Source organism: Mucor velutinosus, assembly GCF_035048745.1.
Source record: "Mucor velutinosus strain NIH1002 chromosome Unknown tig00001547, whole genome shotgun sequence".
Taxonomy (NCBI): Eukaryota; Fungi; Mucoromycota; class Mucoromycetes; order Mucorales; family Mucoraceae; genus Mucor; species Mucor velutinosus.
In genome coordinates, this window is record NW_027041901.1 from 529,247 (window position 1) to 548,046 (window position 18,800).

At 39.9% G+C, this 18,800-nt stretch overlaps 4 protein-coding genes across 4 annotated transcripts; all 4 read right to left on the minus strand.

Annotated features, from left to right (window-relative positions):
- Window positions 1–5,148: 5,148 nt before the first annotated feature.
- Window positions 5,149–8,532, minus strand: ATC70_006594 (uncharacterized protein; the record flags this gene model as incomplete). The annotated part of the gene is made up of 3 exons (XM_064825867.1): window positions 5,149–5,520; window positions 5,575–5,682; window positions 5,743–8,532. 3 exons carry the CDS (start codon window positions 8,530–8,532, stop codon window positions 5,149–5,151), a joined length of 3,270 nt encoding a protein of 1,089 aa, XP_064687381.1.
- Window positions 8,533–11,173: 2,641 nt separating this feature from the next.
- Window positions 11,174–12,928, minus strand: ATC70_006595 (uncharacterized protein; the record flags this gene model as incomplete). Its single annotated transcript, XM_064825868.1, has 4 exons — window positions 11,174–11,343; window positions 11,402–12,176; window positions 12,237–12,590; window positions 12,647–12,928. 4 exons carry the CDS (start codon window positions 12,926–12,928, stop codon window positions 11,174–11,176), a joined length of 1,581 nt encoding a protein of 526 aa, XP_064687382.1.
- Window positions 12,929–13,190: 262 nt separating this feature from the next.
- ATC70_006596 (uncharacterized protein) lies at window positions 13,191–14,222 on the minus strand (the record flags this gene model as incomplete). The annotated part of the gene is made up of 4 exons (XM_064825869.1): window positions 13,191–13,449; window positions 13,512–13,730; window positions 13,782–13,900; window positions 13,956–14,222. 4 exons carry the CDS (start codon window positions 14,220–14,222, stop codon window positions 13,191–13,193), a joined length of 864 nt encoding a protein of 287 aa, XP_064687383.1.
- A 633-nt stretch (window positions 14,223–14,855) lies between these two features.
- ATC70_006597 (uncharacterized protein) lies at window positions 14,856–18,683 on the minus strand (the record flags this gene model as incomplete). The annotated part of the gene is made up of 11 exons (XM_064825870.1): window positions 14,856–14,917; window positions 14,978–15,067; window positions 15,129–15,431; window positions 15,491–15,701; window positions 15,754–15,882; window positions 15,934–16,084; window positions 16,136–17,321; window positions 17,369–17,645; window positions 17,699–18,337; window positions 18,389–18,556; window positions 18,609–18,683. The coding sequence occupies 11 exons, from the start codon at window positions 18,681–18,683 to the stop codon at window positions 14,856–14,858; spliced, it is 3,291 nt and encodes a 1,096-aa protein (XP_064687384.1).
- Between the last annotated feature and the right edge of the window lie 117 nt (window positions 18,684–18,800).

Below are 18,800 nucleotides of genomic sequence, written 5' to 3' on the forward strand. Positions count from 1 at the left end.
GTCTCCATTTTTGGGGTGAAAAACGTGATCGATTGATTTGGAAGAATTTTCCCTTGCTAATACTTATGTAAAATCGACGATTTTTATGAATTTGCAATGACCCAAAAAAATTGAGATAAAGCATCAATAAGTAAAGCGCAACTGAGAAGGTCTGTTTGGCGCTATTTTAAGCATCCAAAACGCTTTGTGGTATAAGTTATTCGAGCTTGAAAATGGCTAGATTTGAACAGAATTCGACCTAAAAATAAGGTATAGTAGGCTACGTTGCTAAACAAGTAAGTAAATCACAGTTTTTTTTGATGGCTCAAATGTTCTCTATTGTACGGAACTCAATTTCTAAGTGACAGACGCTTTTATTCCGATTCTAGGGCTCAAATCGTGCTTTTTGAAATGCGTGATTACAGTAATCCTAAGGCTTGAGAGTCAATGATATTGATATTATGCAAATTTGAAATGACATAATCATCAGGTTGGCAGAACACTTTTGGTAACCGGCTATAATAGAAGTGATATCATATCTAGCCGTAGAATTATTAGACTATTAAAATCTATTCACAATAATGTTGAGCATTCATGATGATGATCAAAGAGAAATGATAGATATACCAGATACACCAAGTCAGCCTCAGTAACATGGGGGCCGCCAACAAAATCATGTATCAAAGACGACCCAACAGACATTTATGAAACAGTACATTCGTTATTACAGCAAAAGTTAGCTTTGAGCGATTGCCGCAATAGTTTTTTCTTTGGTTTCCACAATAAAAAATACTATAACAGGTGAAGTGGTGTCGGCTGTGTACATACTAGTCTCCTGAGAGAACTGTCGAAAAGTTAAAAAACAGGCGTATTTTTGCACAACCTATACAGTATAATATGACGCTTGTGTAATTTCATTTTATGCTCATTTCAGGTTTCTACAAAGCTAGGGGGCTAATGTAAGTCTATTTGGGAATCTTTGCCCAAAGTTTCTGCCTAAAGGTCGTAAAATACGGGATTTTGAGCAAAATCATAAAGAGAGCGTACATTTGGAATTTAAAGCTCTTATAGCATAATAGACCCAAAGTAGAGCTACTAAATGATCTTTGTTTCATCTAAATACGATGCGTCTTTCACGAGATATGACCAAAAATTTCCTCGTGAAAAATCACTGATTTTTGGCCAGAATTTGCCTATAGTAGCAAGGCAAAAATCCGGATGACAATTTCTTTAAGATACAAAACTGTTGGTATCTCATGATAAAATCATGCTAGCTCTTTGAGTAAGAGCTCATTCGATAGGTTCTTGTCTGTTCTACACTATGATAAGTATTTCAAGTAAAACTTTGATGACAGAAACCCGGTAATCTGCCAAAAACAATAAAAAATACCGCAGTAACTATTCTATAAAAAACCAGCCTAATAAAGTTGGCCAAAATACTTAAAATTGGTATCATTAGATTCTCCTTTAAATTCTACCCCAAGTTTTATTTAGCTGGAAAGCAATGTTGTTATCAGAATTGCATGATATTAAGGATGAACGATTTCAGAAATCCATGAATCCTCATTTTGAGTATTATGGAGGCTGGGCTATTGATAGTTTAAAATACCGCCTGAAGTGAACTAGACTAGATTCCCATCATAAACAAAACCCAAAATAAATGTCATCTCAATCAAACCATGCTATCATCAGCAGATAGGCATGCATAATAATAGTATTAGCATGATGATAGCAAGGGTTAAATGCTCTAAAATAAGAGATGACAGATACTAAAGTAAATGTCAAGGGTATTGTAATGTGTTGTAACATAAATATACCTAAAAAGGATACAGGCTCAACAATAAAGAGCTATTCTTTACGCATGATTCAAAAACCATAAATTGAAATACCGTTCTTGATCCATCAGATCAACAACTAAATGACCCAACAAAAATATATAAAGTAATGGAATCACTGGCAACTACTAAACTGCTGCCAGATAAGAGATATAAACCAAATAATATAAGTAGAGACGTAGAATATACATTTTATTGCACATTATCCTAATTTCATATAAAGAAGGATTTTAACAGTATTCTACCTGCTTTTTTAACCCCCTTTTTACTGCACCGCCTTTTTTTTCTTAGTATGTAGCTCAATTCAAGCGTAAATTCGCTACCCTTGTCAAATATAACCTCTTAATTACATGTAACGGATTAATAGGTAAGGTGTTGGCGAACCTCATGGTGAAAATCGCTAATTCATATCTTGCTTTGCTAACTTGTAGCAAGCTATGATGAATTCGTAATAATAAGTCGATGATAATAATCAGTTGTCAACTGTATCTAAAACGAAAGCAAAGAGCTTCTTTATTACAGGGCATCTAGCTTGCTTAAATATGGTAGATCCCTGGTCAATGACTACTACGTTGAGATGGTATATAAATAGCAGGCCACTGGGGCCTTATGGATTGTTGGTATAGCTTGTTGAGAGGCCACCTAAGTCGGTATGTTTCATGTAGTGTAGGTGGATCTCGATATCTTGACATTGGGGAGATTGAATGTATTGTGGTTCCTGAGGCACCTGTGCACACACAATTGACTGGACTTGTAAACATAGATGTGATGTGATACGATAAACATCATCTATGCTGCTACACTGTAAAAGGTGGCTTGAGGAGAAAGTGAATGTAGCCTAAGATGCATGCTTGTATGCAACAAGCTATCAAATTCTAATACTTACCTTGCGGTACATTGATAAAAGTGACGTCTTTTAGCCTCAACCTTTTATTAGCATTTTTTCCTTTTTTCGTTTCTATATATATATATATATATACTATACTTCGCAAGCTCTCTACTCATGAAACAACCCTACCTTTGTGAATAGAATTGAAGCAAGTATAATTGACAGTTATGCAATAGACGTAAGATACAATGTTAACGCGTTTTATACCGTGGTTATACTTGGGAAAACTCTACTAGGGGCTTATTTTTAATCTTTTGCTGTGCACTGGCTGCACATTTGGCGGTGGCTGCTTTGATGGTATATCGTTGCTTCGGTGGTTCTTCTCTGGTGTTTGCTTATCCTGTGGTCTGTTGTCTTTGATGTATGCTGGTTCTCTGGTCTATCTCTGGTTGTGATGCTGTGGTAAGAAGTGGTAAGTATCCTTTTTTTCTTGCGGTCGCAATGATATAAACTTTTTTGAACGTTTGTACTACTGCTTCCTTTCCCGCGATAATGCATTCATGCTGTTTGCTTTATTGCCTTTTCTTTCTTTTTTGCTGGCTGTGATATGATCAGTTCAACAAGTACTTGCAATGTTGTTGCTTCGTATTTACGAATAGCAAGCATGACACACTGCTATATAATTGTATTGCCCTTCTTGTGATACTTTGTTATATAGCCGTGGATTGTTGTTTGTATTGCCTCTGTCGCTTCATATGAAAACAACATTGGTCTTCATGTTGTATTACAACACTTATACTGCTGCTACTGTTGCTCCTGCAATTGTGCGCATTTGTGTTCTTTTACATCATCAGACTGTTATCATGCACATTGCTCATGTATGTATTTTTGTTGCAATAACAAGAATATAATAACGTGAACATTTTTAGTGTTTTATTCATAACATACTTTCCTTTGACTCACTTCGTGTGAGCATTCTTTTTTTTCTTTTGCCTACATATACTACTATACTCCTATAGTATTGTTATGTTCGCTTCTTTTATTATTATGTTTCTTTTGAAGCATACATCTTTATTACGTTGTGTGGATGTGCCTATCCCTGAAGCTCAACAAGAGTTTATCCGAGGCTAGGAGGTAGATAGGCCGCCTCCACTTGGTTATCGCTACTTACTTTAGTGATGATTGAGGGTCTCAATGCCTGAATTTAAAGCTAGGTGGTGTAAGTAAGGCATGCTCTAGCACCTGAGGGAAGTTTGATGATAGCAGCGGCTATATTGCTACTATAGCGGCGCTTAAAATTTTGCCTCACATCAAAACAGAGGGAAACCCTCGCAAAATTTTTTTTAGGTCAGCGGAGTTTTCGAGCAATTTGGTTGGCTCAGAGGTTGAAACAGCGAAATCAATAAACCGTATTATACTGTATGTTAGCTTATACTGCACTATTAGCTGTTGTCGTAAAAAGAGAAAGGTGGTTTCGCATTGTGATTTTGCATTCAAGATTCAGTTTTATTGAGAATTACACTCTTGAATCAAAAACAAAATATGCAACGGTAGTGTAGTACTATGCTAGATTCTGAAACAGTAGCGAGCATCAGGTATTTTCAGAAAGTTCATAGCTTCGTCTACGTCTATATAATGGTTTTTTTGTAGGCGCCCGTAGATTGCGTTGATAAAAGACTAATATCACAAGAACTTTTATAATCCACTGTATGCTACGATGTTAGTGAGGGTTCCGTCAACAAACGATTATTCATACAACTATGAAGCTTCCTTAACGACAACGATGTATTCATTGCTATCTTTATCAATGACTCAGGTGTTACAAATACAGAGCCTCCATGTATTGATTTAGTTCTGTTGGATTTATTAGAAAGCGGCCATATACAATGCTTTTAAATAACTTGAACTCTTATAGGTAAAAACAATATAAGATCAAAGCGTTATATCAAATGCCATAGCAAGGTCTCACAGTAAAGGTTTTAGGCTAGTCTTAGGTTCTTTGGGTAAATCATGCTAATCATGATTTACAAAATCAATTGTTGGGTAGATAGTAAACCTATTTGTTTTATAGTTCATCATCATGTTATAAACCCTAGCATAATGAAAAGTATATAAATGCATCTTTGGGATGCATTCTCAATAAAAGGGCAATTCTTTGGCAGATTCAATTTTACATTGTATTTTGACATAACACAAAGGATCCGTCAACAGCTTGAGCTATGTGCTTGATGAAAGCCCATACTTTGTTGTAAAATCGAGTCTTACGTTTAGGCCTGTTTTACTCATTATTAATAGTGACAAGAACGAAAGTTATAACAAGATACTGCGGCCACCAGCAGCAAAGAAGTTGCTTGTAATGAAAATAGAACAGTGAAACTACGCTTGTGCAGGGACACCTGGATAATGGCTGCATCTGTTCTTCAGGTATATAAATCAACTTTTGCTTGAATCAATCAACCATTGAGTCTATTTATAAAGTTTTTATTGATATACAAGAAACTGATATTAAGCTACATGATTTAGTCTTTTGATTTCTTCAGGTGTGAATTTCAACATCATGGACAGCACAGGGATGAGTTGTGCTCTTGTTGATTTTGATTCCAGAAATTTGATAATAACATTACGAAGGTATTCTAGATTAATTTCTTCCTCTTCCTTGACTGAATTACCACTGACAGATGACATGGATGCCCTTGATGAACGAGGATTGTCTGAAGGGGAATGGATAAGACGAGGCGGTTCAGTATGGATAGGTGATTTAGGACGAGCGTCTAGTTGTGTGTGGTTGGATTGTGGTGATTTTTGAGATGGCGATGATGATGGCTGTTGCTGTTGATTTTGAGCTCTGGATAGCTTTCTGACCTCTTCCTTCAATGTCTGTAATGCTTGTCATTAATGAACTGTCTGTAACATAAAAACTGATTCACTCACCTTGTTCAGCGTCTTGAGGTATCCTTCTTTCGCTCTTAGATCTTCAAGTTCTTTGTTTTGACCTTGCTGAATGGATTGAATACTTTCATTAGCTGCTTGTAATTGAGCCTATTTTTGTTTACGAATCAGTTAAAAAGCCCATAATCAAACTTTCTGGCTAATGATTACCTCTAGTTGACTCTTTTCCTTCAATTCTTCAACTTGTCTGCTCAATTTTTGTTGCACTTCATCCAACTTCTTTAGCAAATCCTTCTTTTCGCTCTCCAATTGATCCATTTCTTTCTTCGTTTGATCGCTTTCCGCTTGAAGCTTTTCAAGCTTCTTCTCTAGCGATTGGACTTGCTTGCTTTGACCTTCCATCGACTCTTCAGTTGTTTTAACCAGCGATTTGAGTTCTGCAACTTCATCAGATCGTTGCTTTAGGTCTTCTTCCAATCTCTTCTTTTGCTCATCCCATTGCTTCTGCTGAACACCAGAAGCACGCTTGGTTTCTTCCATGACGAGTTGCGATTCCTCTAAAGCAGCAGCCTTTTCATTCGCTTCTTCCACCAGACGCTCAGTTTCTCTCAAACGATGTTGCAAGTTTTCAGCATTGCTTTGGGAGCTCTCAAATTCAGCTTGCTTGATTTGAAATTCATCAAACATTCTATCCTTCTCTTCAATGGCTTCCTTGCGCTCCTTTTGCAGAATGTTGATGTCTGATTCATTGGATTGCAGCTTGGCATTGAGTCGTGATAATTCAGTCTTGAGGTTGCTTTCAGATTTAGCTGTTGTATCTGCTTCTTGTTGCGCTCTACTCAATTGAGATTTAATGGACTCTACTTCTTGCTGCATGCGGGTCAATTGCTCTTTGGTAGACTCTGTCTCAGCTATAGCGTCTGCCTTCTCCTTTTCCAACTTTACAATTTGCTTTTTGGTTTTGCTCAGGACGGCAACATACTTTTTAGATTTTTCTTCCACCTCTTCCAAGTTTTCAAGGGACGTGCGAGCTGCAGCAAGCTCTTGATCACGTTCATTGAGCATTTGTTTGGCAACCTTGAGTGCTTCATCTGTGTCATTCAGTTTTTTGGTGATCGCCTTCAGCTTGGATTCAGCTTCATCCAGTTGCTTTGTCATGGCGTCGCTATCCTTCATCTTGTCAAAAGCATCTTGAAGGTTGGCTTCAGCTTCAGAGAGTTGTTTTGAGAGGTTCTCCTTGTCCTTTTCTAGAGAAGACTTGGTGTCGGACGCTGCTTGAAGCTCCTGCTGTAACCTGGATACTTGTGCAGTCAAATCTGCCTTTTCCTTCGCCAACATCTCCTGAGATGCCTTGGTTTGAGTAACCATGGATTCAGATTCCTTGAGGGTCTTTTGTGAAGCATCCAAATCACCTTGAAGCTGACTAATGGTTTCAGCCATACTAGCCAGCTCATCAGTCTTTGCCTTGCTAGATTCAAATTCAATCTTGATCTTTGATAACTCTTCATTTGCTGATGCTACTAGGGTTTTTGATGCATCCAATTCACTGCTTAATGACTCGGCCTCTTTTTGAGCATTTTTCAATTTAGCCACCACATCCGACTTTTCCTCCTCCAGTGCTGATTTGGCCTCCTGAAGCTTTTTGATCTCGTTATTCTTTTTGTCATCACCACTTGTCTTGAGCTGACTGAGGGCGTCTTCTTTTTCTTTCTGTAATTTCGTCTTAATTTCCTCGAGTTGTTTAGCGGCTTGTTGTTTCTCTTGCTCCATAGATGCTTCGACTTGGTCCAATTGCTTCTTCAAATCGGATTTCTCGCCTGTAAGCTTGTCCAATGATGACTTGAATTCATCGATGGTGTTCTTTTCATGTTGGCGAGCATCTTTTAATTCCTTTTCCAATTTTTTCAATTTGGTATCATCAGCGGCTGATTCCAAGCGAGATATCAGATCTAACTTTTCCTTTGACAGTTCTTCCTTATCGCTGTTTAGCTGCTTCAATTCAGCTTCATGTAATGTCTCCAGCTCTCGTAACTTTCTTTCCAATTCCACATTCTGGCGAATCTTCTCCTTGAGCTTGTTGTTCATACCATTGTTGTTCTTATTGGCATTGTTGGCGTTTTGCTTGGTTAATTCATCCAACTTCTTCTCAGCTTCCTCCAGCTTGGTCTGCATGTCAGTCTTTTCAGTCAAATTTGCCTCCAATTTCTCCTTGACCTCGTCATACAGCTTTTGAACCTGATCTGATTCTGTTTCCGCTTGCTTCAACTTGGCTTCATGTGCTAGTATCATCTCCTCTCGCTTTTCTTCTTGTGATTTGCATGCTACTTGCAATTTATCTTTTTCAGAAATGGTAGCATTCAATTTTTCCTGCAAGGCATCTTGCTGTTCTTTGGCTGCAGCCAGTGCTTGGTTATTTGATGTCTCTAATTCAGTTGTAAGCGACTCCAATTTGGCTGATAATTCTTTGAGTTGAGTTTGAAGTGCTTGCTTTTCTGCCATCTCTGCATCCAACTTTTTCTGTAAAGCTTCCAATTCACTGTTGGATATCTGTTGTTTGGTTGTTGCATTAAGCTTGCTCTCCAATTCCGCCTTTTCAGCAATCACCTTGTCAAATTTCTCCTGCAATTCTAGTTGCATCTGATTCATGCTCTCGAATTCTGCTCTTTGCTTTTCAGACGCTTCAATTTGTTGCTTGAGATTTTGCTCTGCTTCTTCCGCCGTATTCATAAACAAGAGTAAACTCTTCTTGGACTCTTCTTTCTCTAGCAAAAGCTCCTCTACTTGGTTTTTGAGTGTGGCAACCGCTCTTTGTTGTTGTTGATCACCGGATGTCGACTTTGCATCTTCAAGCTGCTTTGATAGCGTGTCTCTCTCCTTTTCTAATCCTTTGATTCTTTTGACAAGACCTCTCATGATGCTCTTTTCCTTGTCAGCATCTTTCTCCTTATTATTGAGCTCCTTCTTGAGCGACTCAATCTCTGTCCCTTGATTCTTGGCCATTTGTGTGTCGAATACTGTCCAAAGCCAGAAATAGGATGTGATGAAGAGAAGAGATAGAAGCAAGTTTATGAGCATGTTGAATTTCAGCTGTAAATTTTGAAAGGTCACAAAATTTATAGCCTTTCGAAGCGAAAGAACATGATGTTGGGCAACTCAGTGATACATGAGAAATGTGCAAATAACAAACTCTAAATCAGCCAAGACTTGTCTGCAATGAAATATGCATAGAATGTTGGGGTTCTTGAAGTGTCAACTGCCATGTGCAATTTCGCAATTCGTATTGAAATTCGCATTTGGATAAGCAATCGTCAACAATTATTGACTATCTAAACGTGAAAAAAGTAAAATACGGTAATCAAGATAAGCTATAGTGTCTTTCAATTTGCAATTCCCTTCTTATAGCTTCAGAAATAACCATTGCCCTGACCAGAAAGCCATCAGTGTGTCTGTCAGTGCATACATAATTTAGTCCCCGCTCTGCTTCTCAAGATTGGTCAGATTTTGAAGAAATTCGACTCAATTTATCTATTTTGCGAGATTCGACTATATAAATTGTGATGATCATCCCATATGACCTTAACCTTTCTCGAAGTACTTTTTGAGGCGCGTTCAATGGCGCCTTTAATGAAAGATGTTATAAACAACCTTATAGAGCAATTTTAAAAAGTATAAAATAGCTATTTAGGCCAGAATGCCGAGATTTTACTTGTCATGGCCTCACAAACAAAGTCTCAGGGGTTGCTTTGGATCGAGAGAAACATTTTAGTTTAATATCATAACATAATAAATGTTCAGTACTTTTGCACTTTACAATCCTAATATGGAACCTGAGTTTCAAGGCATCTATCAGACCTGGCTCATATGAGAATAATGATTTTACAATCAATCAACAAAAACCACTGTAATTTCTACCCTCTTTCCTCTGCTCAATGCTGTCAATGTTTTATTTGAGCGACGTCTCAGAGCCTCAGAGATTTCATTACTTACTGCAGACATTTTATGCAACCCATGCATTGTCAATGTCCAGACTAACGTTATTAAATATAGAATGCAAGACGATGTCATTATAAACAATAGTGCTATGACCTTCTACCTACTTTCTATACGCTTCGAGGGCATTTACTACTGTATTGCCTTATGAAAAGGGCATGAGTTTTCCAGCTGGCCCCACCAGCCAAAATTAATTCAAACCCAGAATCATAGTCTGTTCCAGATTGGACATATTTTGATAATTTTGGACTCGATCGAGCTATTTTTGCAGATTCGACTAAGTGAAGTATGATAATCACCCCATGCTTCCTTAAGCTTTCCTGGAGTACTTTTCAAGGCGCTTCCAATGGTACTAAGTAAAATAGATGTTTTGAATACACTTATTAAATGATTTGTAAAAATATGAAAAGAGGTTTATGGCCAAAATGTCGAAATTTTACATATCAAAGTCCCACAAAGATAATTTCAGAGGTTGCTTTGGATTGATAGAAACATTTTGATTCAAGATATACCATAGTAAAAGTCTCCATTATCAAGATGAAAAATGCGATCGTTTGATTTTCGATGAAAACCATGAGGGATACCTCATGCTTTTTGGTCGATTTTTGACCATGTTTTTTTGGTCCCCAAAAAGTCGAGCAAAAGTGTCAGAAAGTAACTGCCAGATGAAAGCAACCATTTGGGGCTATTCTGACGATCTAAAACGGCCTTGAACGCAAGAAAATTCAGCTCAAATGCACTCATATTTTGCTGTATTAGGGACACTAAGGACTAAAAAGTGGGAATACCAGTATGCTGCTTGCCCGTATATGAAGTAGCTACGTGTATATGGATGTAGAACATCACATAAGAATCAGATCCACAGATAATATGAAGGGTTGCTATGTGTAAGTGGAGGGTCAAAATGAAAGTAGCAGTATTTTGATAAAATACGCAAGAGAAATCAGTAGCACGAGCTGCCGCTGCGCAGGTTGGTTCTCTACCTTCGCTACGCTTCGGTGAGAACCATCCGAAGCATAAACACTCATATGATTAGTGATTATATATCAATCAACAATCAGGGTTCCTCTTCTAACATTTTAGCTATATTAATTTTGGGATATTAGCCAAAGGCCCGCGGCAGCGCGAGCCGTTTGAACGTAGGTTGGTTTCCACCGAAGCGAAGTGTAGGTCAGGAAACCACCCGAAGTGCTGAAAGGCTCGTATACCATAGTAAAAGTCTTCATTTTCAAGACGAAAAACGCGATCGTTTGATTTTCAAATGAAAACCATGAGGTAACACCCTCATGGTTTTTAGTCGATTTCTGGCGATATTTTTTAGGTCTCGAAAAAGTTGAGTAACGGTGTCAGTAAGTGAGTGCTGGATAAGAGCAATTGTTTGATGCTACTTTAAACGTCTAAAACGGCTTCTAGCACGAGAAATCACGGCTCGAATGCATTCAAATCACGCAGTGTTTTGTATACGTTTGGGTAGTGAAAGAGAAAGCAAGTATGCTGTCTGTCCATATACGAATTGTTTCAATTGTTGGTAACGTGGGGCACCGTAAAAAGCCAAATCCACAGTTGCTGGCCGTTTATGGAGGGGCTTCACATCATAGTGGGATGTTAAATAATGTAAATATATTAGGATTATGTACAATGAATAGGCGTATTAGTTGCTAGTAAGTAGTTCAGGTAAAACCTTAGTCAATATCAGATCCACCAGCAGGTACAGTAAATGCTTGTTGATTTGCTTGTTCTGCAGAGGTTCAAGCATGTCATGAACATGGATCTGTAGCTGATTTAGATCCTTTGCTTCAAACAAAATGCCTCGCAGATTAGCTGTCCTTGAGGGGTTAGCTCAGAGTACTTCAATACAGATATATCTCCTTCACGTTACCTGGAATAGCTACTGTTAATAGCCGCTCTGCTCTTTCTCTCATTTGCTCCCTCTGCAATGGGGTAGGCGGATCCGCTCTTTGAATAAACACACCATCGGGCCATAACAGATCACACCCCAACCGCAGATAAAACACGACATGATCCTCACTCAACACATGCAACACTGTCTGTTCCAAAAACTTGTCAATCAGCAGACCACCACCAAACACTCGGATCAAGGGCCAAAAGAACATGGCCATCATTTGCCACGCCCATTGCAACACCGGTCGTTCTTCTACTTGACTGGCTATAAAGACAAACTCCATCAAAGGCTCGACAAGTCGCATCTGACGGGTCCTCTTCTTGTGCTGATTGACTCTGTGATAATGCTCCTGTGATTGTGTCATGGTGGCCATGATATACATCCAAAATGTGCGGAATGGTGCAAGTATCACTTGCAATGTAATATAAGCAAACGAGAATCGCTTTCTCGGTTCCTGAGGTTGTTGTTGCGGCAGATCCTCTTCCTCCAGGATCGTTTGTCCTGAATTTCCTTCCTTTTTTCGTCGCTCTTGTTGTAATCGCTGCATTTGTTTTGTTAGGCTCTCGGCCTCTTCTTCTTTTTTGGCAGCAGCAGCAGCCTTGATATCATTGCTGCTCACAAACTGAGTGTTTTTTGACTCTTGTTTTAATTTGTGTGGTGATTGTCCGTTGGTAAGCGCACTGAAATAGGTTTCTTGAAATTGGGCAGATACTTCCAACTCATCCAGTGTCGTCTCATATGACCCCAACAACTGCTTACTTGATCAATTTGATGATTTTCAACACAGTCTACACATGCCTGACTACATTACCTTACAAATAATCATGTGTATGGTGTAGGGATCCGCTAACGATTCAATCAAGTTGGATAGCACCAAGTTGGACAGTATCTCTCTCACTAAATGCCGAACGCAATCGCTGTTATAGTCTTTGGGCTGCAGCAGGATCTTGAGCAATGACTCGGTTAATGCAGCTAGGTATTCTCTCTCTCTATTTTCCACAGGCTGTAGTGCGAAATGAGGTTGCATGCCGTGAAACAAGTCTACCAAGGAGCTGCCTCCACTGCCATGATCCATGTATATGCGTCGCTTTGCTTGTCTGTAGTCGTGATAGTGTATGGACAATAGCTTGGGTAGATCAAGCAATATCAGCTCCGTCCAATCCACCTGCATGCAAAATAATGAGATAATGCTACATGACAAATTTCTTTTGATAAAGATACCTCTTCACATAATCTCTTTTCTAGCTTCTGTACAATCAAGGTCAGTAGATCTATAATTTCAGCACTGAGATCCTCGTCTGTTGATAAAAGTTTGTACCAAGGATGTATGAAATCTCGCAATAGTAATGCAAAGTAAGTGTATAGTTCGAGGTCGATGGCTGTGGACTGAGTGATTGATGTGGGTGCTTTTGTTCGTCTCGGATCTGTCTTTGGCAATGTGAGTAGATGTGGGAATAGTATGCGTAGATGAAAGGGCCGTAAAGAAGCCCCCTGATTCAACATGGTATGAGGTGATGAAGAGTATGAAAGAAAGAAAAGAAAGGTATTTCACTTGGTTTTTTGCAGAAAGCGTATCGTTTAAACACCAACAACACGTGATAAGCAAATCATTAGATAATCTCTTTCAGATCATGCGCATTCACTATTGACATTTAAAATTTCTGTCTTCAGGAACAGTGAATGTGATATTAACGTATTAAAGATTTAGTCGTCTATGAAGATTTTGGTATTACAAGTACAGCGGTAATGTACACATGAGTTAATTTTAAACTTGACTGGTAGTAGCGTTAGATTGGCTTGTTTCCAGCTTTGATTGATCCTGATGCGTTTCTTGTGTGGTCGTCTTTTCAGAGATGGCGGATATCTCAGCTCGGCCTGTCTTTCTGGCAATCACATCTCGAATCCAGTGGATCAGTATCATGAGAAAGAAGCTCGCCACAACAATGATGGCCACTACGAAATACCAAATGGCTGTGGGTGGCCCTTGACTCCAATCCAAGAAGGGATAAACCCATCTCCCGGTACTACAAAAGAATAGACATGGCATGTGAGCATTCAGTGTATTTCTGTGCATCTGATATAATACCTCGCAAATATGACGAAGGCTAAAAACATGTAGAATATAACAGTAAAGAACACAGGCAACACCAGTCGAATAGGGATCTTGATTCTGTTAAAGATCACATCGGTGATCATCATGAAAAACGAAACGCCATGCACAGACACATTGATCCACATTACAACAACAGGCACGCCGTCGTTTGTCTTGTTGAGAATAGACCAGAATACAACAGGTGTTAAAATGCTACGGCGAGAGTCGATTAGCATTTTGAACTAAGCTAGGATCAATACATACTTGTATGTTACGATAGTGGCATAAAGGTACAGGAATAAGTAATTCAATACAGATGGCTGATTCAATAGGAAATCGACATTCTTGTGCCGTAAATAACGAAAGTGGTACACACAGGCAGTCTATACGTTTTAAAGATTAATAGTATGCATTGGAGGGCTCGAATCAGAAACTCACAACTAAATAAGCATGGAGACCGATGAACGTTAGTGTCGTAAATGCAGAAAAAAAGCCCTTCACATCAGCAAATGAAGCCAGCAACCCGAGATAGGTCCAAAACACTACAGTGGAATACAGTGTGACAATGAATCGAATGATGAAAAACGTCTTTGATGAGACCCAATACGAGGTGACAGCTCGCTCTGGTACGAATTGATCAAATCCAAACCATCGAATGATGGCATATTTAGACGGTTTTACTTGTTGATCTAGATATTTTGTCATGAGTGAAGGGAAGAAGAAGCAAAAAAGAGACACAATCCATCCAACTGCCTGTTTATTTATTAAGATAGGCTTGTGTAATCATGACACTATCTTGGCTGGAAAAAAAAAACAGAAGCTTCTGTATAATTTGGCTATGCATTCTCGCAGTTCTTTGAGATCGATCCATCACTTGTATTCTGAGCAACGCTTGATCCGCAAAAACGCAAGTTGATACATACTATGGCATGGTCGCATGCAGCTTATGCCTACAGGACACTAGTCGATATGATTTGGAATATACACCATGAGCAATTGCCTCATGGCAGTTGCATTCGTTACAATATTACGGCCCTGACTCAACTCAAATCAGATGCATGCGGATGAAATTAGGCCCGAATCAGCACAGTGGATCATGTTACATTTAATTTTCTGATTTGCCCCGCGCGCAGAAATGATATGCTCGCTTTGAAGGGCATTTGTAGAGGAATATTGCTGGTAGCATCTTCCCTGCACTTTCGCCTTTCCTCATAGGAGTTCATCCCCAGTCCATGCATGATAATGCTTACAAGCGAATCCGTCGATGCCATGTTCATGTCCTTGGAAACAGCAGACGAGAAGCGAATTTTATTTATATACATGGGCGCCATAACAGCACTAAGCGTCGTCTTCTTCCTCTGAATCAACAAGTATGGATCGTTTCTTCTTTCTCGGCAACTCTACCGTTTATGATATAATAATGAGTTGTAGCTTTCATGTATGATGCATTACTCAAATACCTTGATTCCATTCTTTAGGACACTCGTGTCCAACCAAACTGCCCAATGCGTAAGCCTTTGATAGCAGTAGTTTGTTGTTTTTGAATGTATCTGTGAAATAAGCCAAGATTGAGTAAACACATGGTTGGTCTTCCTCTGAACCGACATATACCTGAAACAGACTTTTGATGCCACCATAGAATTAGTAGTGAAAGGAATGTAGTAGCATCCTCCAACTCATTAGTCTCTGACTCGACTTGATCTATAAACCACAGAGTCAACTCGTTCAACGATGATCCAAGTGATTCTGCTGCATGAATAGACCAGTATTGTAAACAAGTCAATACGAGCTGGGCTTGAGGTTGTGTTAGCATATGGTGTGTGGGCACGATGCGGATCATGGCGTGAATCAGGTCGTTGGAAGGCTGAGTCGATGTGAGAATAGACATGAGCGATGGCATCAGCTCTTGTTTAACTATATACATGCAAGTTAGTTAATGCTTTGGCTTGATTTAGATGCGATAAAAGGCCTACATTGAGTCTTGAGAATAGTAGCCACTTGCTCTTGTTGAAAGAATTGCTCAATACGCCGAGTACTGCCCTGAATTTCTGCCGCCAGCAACTGCCAGTAATACATGGTCTCATATGCTGGTAACGACAATGACGTTTCCAGAAAGTGGGTATCCATCGTATCACCAAAGATACGCATGTTTCCAAAGTGTAAGCTGCAAACGATCTTGCCCATCTACAAAAGACCGATCAATACATGTATGTGTTATCAGAACAGCGCCACTTACAGCATCCGGTAAAAGTACAAGTAGTGTGATTCTTAGTAATTCAGAATTGCCGACGGTTGCATTGGGTAGATATTGGTAAATAAGAGGTATAACGGTATTAAACAGAGGAACATTGTATTCCGCAAGCATCTATTGCAGGTGAGTAACGTGGATGCATCTTACAGATCACTGCTAATTTACCTCCAGATCACCTCGTAGATACTCTTTCAGGTACTTGGATTGGTCCACTTCAGATTCTTCCATAGCGTAAGCATGCAATACGTAGGTTTCATAGTTTTTCAACATGCTTGAAAACCAAACCTCGGTATCATCCATGTCGTGTTGTAATTGTCTATCACAAAGAATGAGTACGACATAGGAGACAAAAAGAAAAGAGACGTACGCTGCTATGAATGCCCACCAACGCATGCCTATCATGTGTCGTTTTCCTTTCATCTTGGTTGTGTGAGCTATGCATCCAATTAAACGCACAAGCTTGTCCCGAGATGCATCCACAGTGCGCACATTCCAAAAGGTAGACATGACAAGATCAAATGCGTCTTTGCTAGCGTCTGCCAATATGCTCTCGTCGTCTGTTGCTGTTGCCATGGTTGCCGTACAGTTGAGCAAAGTGGATAACACCATATTTCGGATGGATGGCCCCACGGTAATAGCTAATGTTTCTGCGGGTATCGCCATTCTCAAGAATACTGCCAAAATCTCCTTGAGGCTTCTCTTTACAATCAAGATCTGCACATTGTACTCATCCATGTCTGCATCTTTCTGCGCAGCTCTTACAGCTTGACAGGCCTCCTTGAATCGCTTCAACGAATCACCAAAGATCCAGTACGACTGATTACTCTGTAGTCCCTCTGCTGATTCGTCGTCGTCTTCGTAATCATCGTCTGTTGCCATTTGCTCTTCGTCTGCATCTGCCATGGCTGCTTTTTCCATCTGGGTATCGTCCGTTTCACTGTCCACTGTATCTGATGTGGAGACAGCAATAAGAGGAGCCTCAGTTGTCTCCATGTCATTGCTCATCTCCATGTCTTGATTTTCTTGTACAAGTTGTGGCTTACTGCTGCCATCTGATTCACCGTATAGAAAAGCATCGTCGTCGTCGTCCTCTTTCATTGTCTTGGATGCTGTGTCCATGGTGCGTTGCTCCCCTTCTTCCACCTCTCCCTCATCTTGCTCTGATGGCACATCCATAGGCTCGGGTTTTGGCGTAGTAATGGTTGCTGCTGATGGTGGTGGTAATGGAGTTGAGGCATGCATAGTAACAGACGATGGCAGAGAAGGTGGGCCCTGTGCTTGCTGATGCACATCCTCCACCAAGAACTCGGAAAACAAGGCTTGCATGTTGTCTCGGGTCAATTGCTCTGTTGCAGGACATCGGTAGATAGGCAGTAGACTACGGATAACACCCTTGGATAGCATGACTCGCATGCCACACGCAACGCACTGCGACATGTAATCCTTCATGGGAGGAAAGTATTCATCCACAGATCGCTTAAGATACTGCATCAGGCTAGCTGTTATATGCGCATAGCGTTCAGCAGATCGCTCCATCAGTAGCATAGCCGGTTCTGTCCAGTGTGAGTTGGGTTGTAAATTGCTATTCAAAGCTTCTTACCTATAAACATGATATTATCATTCGACTTAAAGAACAACCAGTCAAAGATCAATGCCGTTCTGACATTGGCAGCCACACTATTGCTTTTGATGGATCGAATCATGCTGCCAATCACCACATAACGAGGCACAATATCACTCTGCAGAATCTGGTTTGACGGATACCATCCAGCGACAAGGTATCTGACAACGTCCACATAAAATGGCTCGGATTCAGGTGTGCTAAGGAATCGCTGGGTGAACCAGTTCAAGTTTTTCTGAAAATGAGTGATGCGAAGCTATTCAAGTGCATTAGTGGTTGTCCATACCGCAAAACACTAGAAAAACTCACGTTTTGTAGTATGAAAAGCAACTTGTGTTCAATATCAGGTGTCAGACGACACTTTAAAAAGTCTCTTGGTGTAGGTGAGTTGAGCATGGCTTGCACGCCTCCAAATTTAGGCGACAATTTGTGTGGATGGTTCACCACATCCTCCCATAGTTGCGCGAATTCAGGTAACGTGGATAGATCCTTTAGCACACGTACCAAGTCTCTACCGATAGGCACGCAATGCATCCACTTTTCTCTCATCAGCATGTGTACAAATCGGATCTCTTTCTGCTGTAATGGCTGTAATTGTGAAGTGCGATGATCTGCAATGGCTCGTAAAAAGGTGTATACTGCAAAGGGTATCACTTTGGGGTTAGTCTCTAGCCATGATTTATGCAATTCAAAGAGTCGCAATATGTGATCGCACAGTGTCGTATTGAACTGGCTGATATCTCCACCTCGAATCTGTCGCATCAAAATCATGTATAGACTATCGACATGCTGAACTCCCAAATGGGTCAATTCGCTGATCAGCCAGAATACTTGATCTCGCACTGGAGATCGCAGATACTGAAATTTAGCAGACATCAAGATGGCTTGTAGTTTCTGTATCAGTGCAAAGTAATTGTCTCGGTTGACAGATGCTATGGATTGAAAGAACTAGCCTGAGAGGGTTAAATCATGCCAAACAACAGCAAAAAACCTAGTTACCATGCGTGCGTTTTCTGTCTCTGTCAAAGCGCCGTACAATAGCGCTAGGATGACCTCATTGTATTCCTTCTTGTTTTGTGATGCCTTGTCTTGTAAGTAATTGTGAAGCTCAATTTCAGACTTGTTCATGGCCACGTTGCGATGCTCCGCGTAAAGTCTGCTCATTTCCTAGAAACATTGTTTAATCGTCTACTCTCTGTCCATCATTTAGATAGCTTACCAAATCGAGTTCATCATCGGCTTCTATTGGATCCAAATCATAAATCTTGGAGCGAGGCTCGTATTTGGGTCCCATAATGTCTAATATATACAAAGGTTAATGCAGAATGAGAACGATGGCTTCTCTCGAATTCAATGTAGACAAGCCACGTACCTTGGATTTCTGTAACTGGCCCGAAAACGACTGCTTACC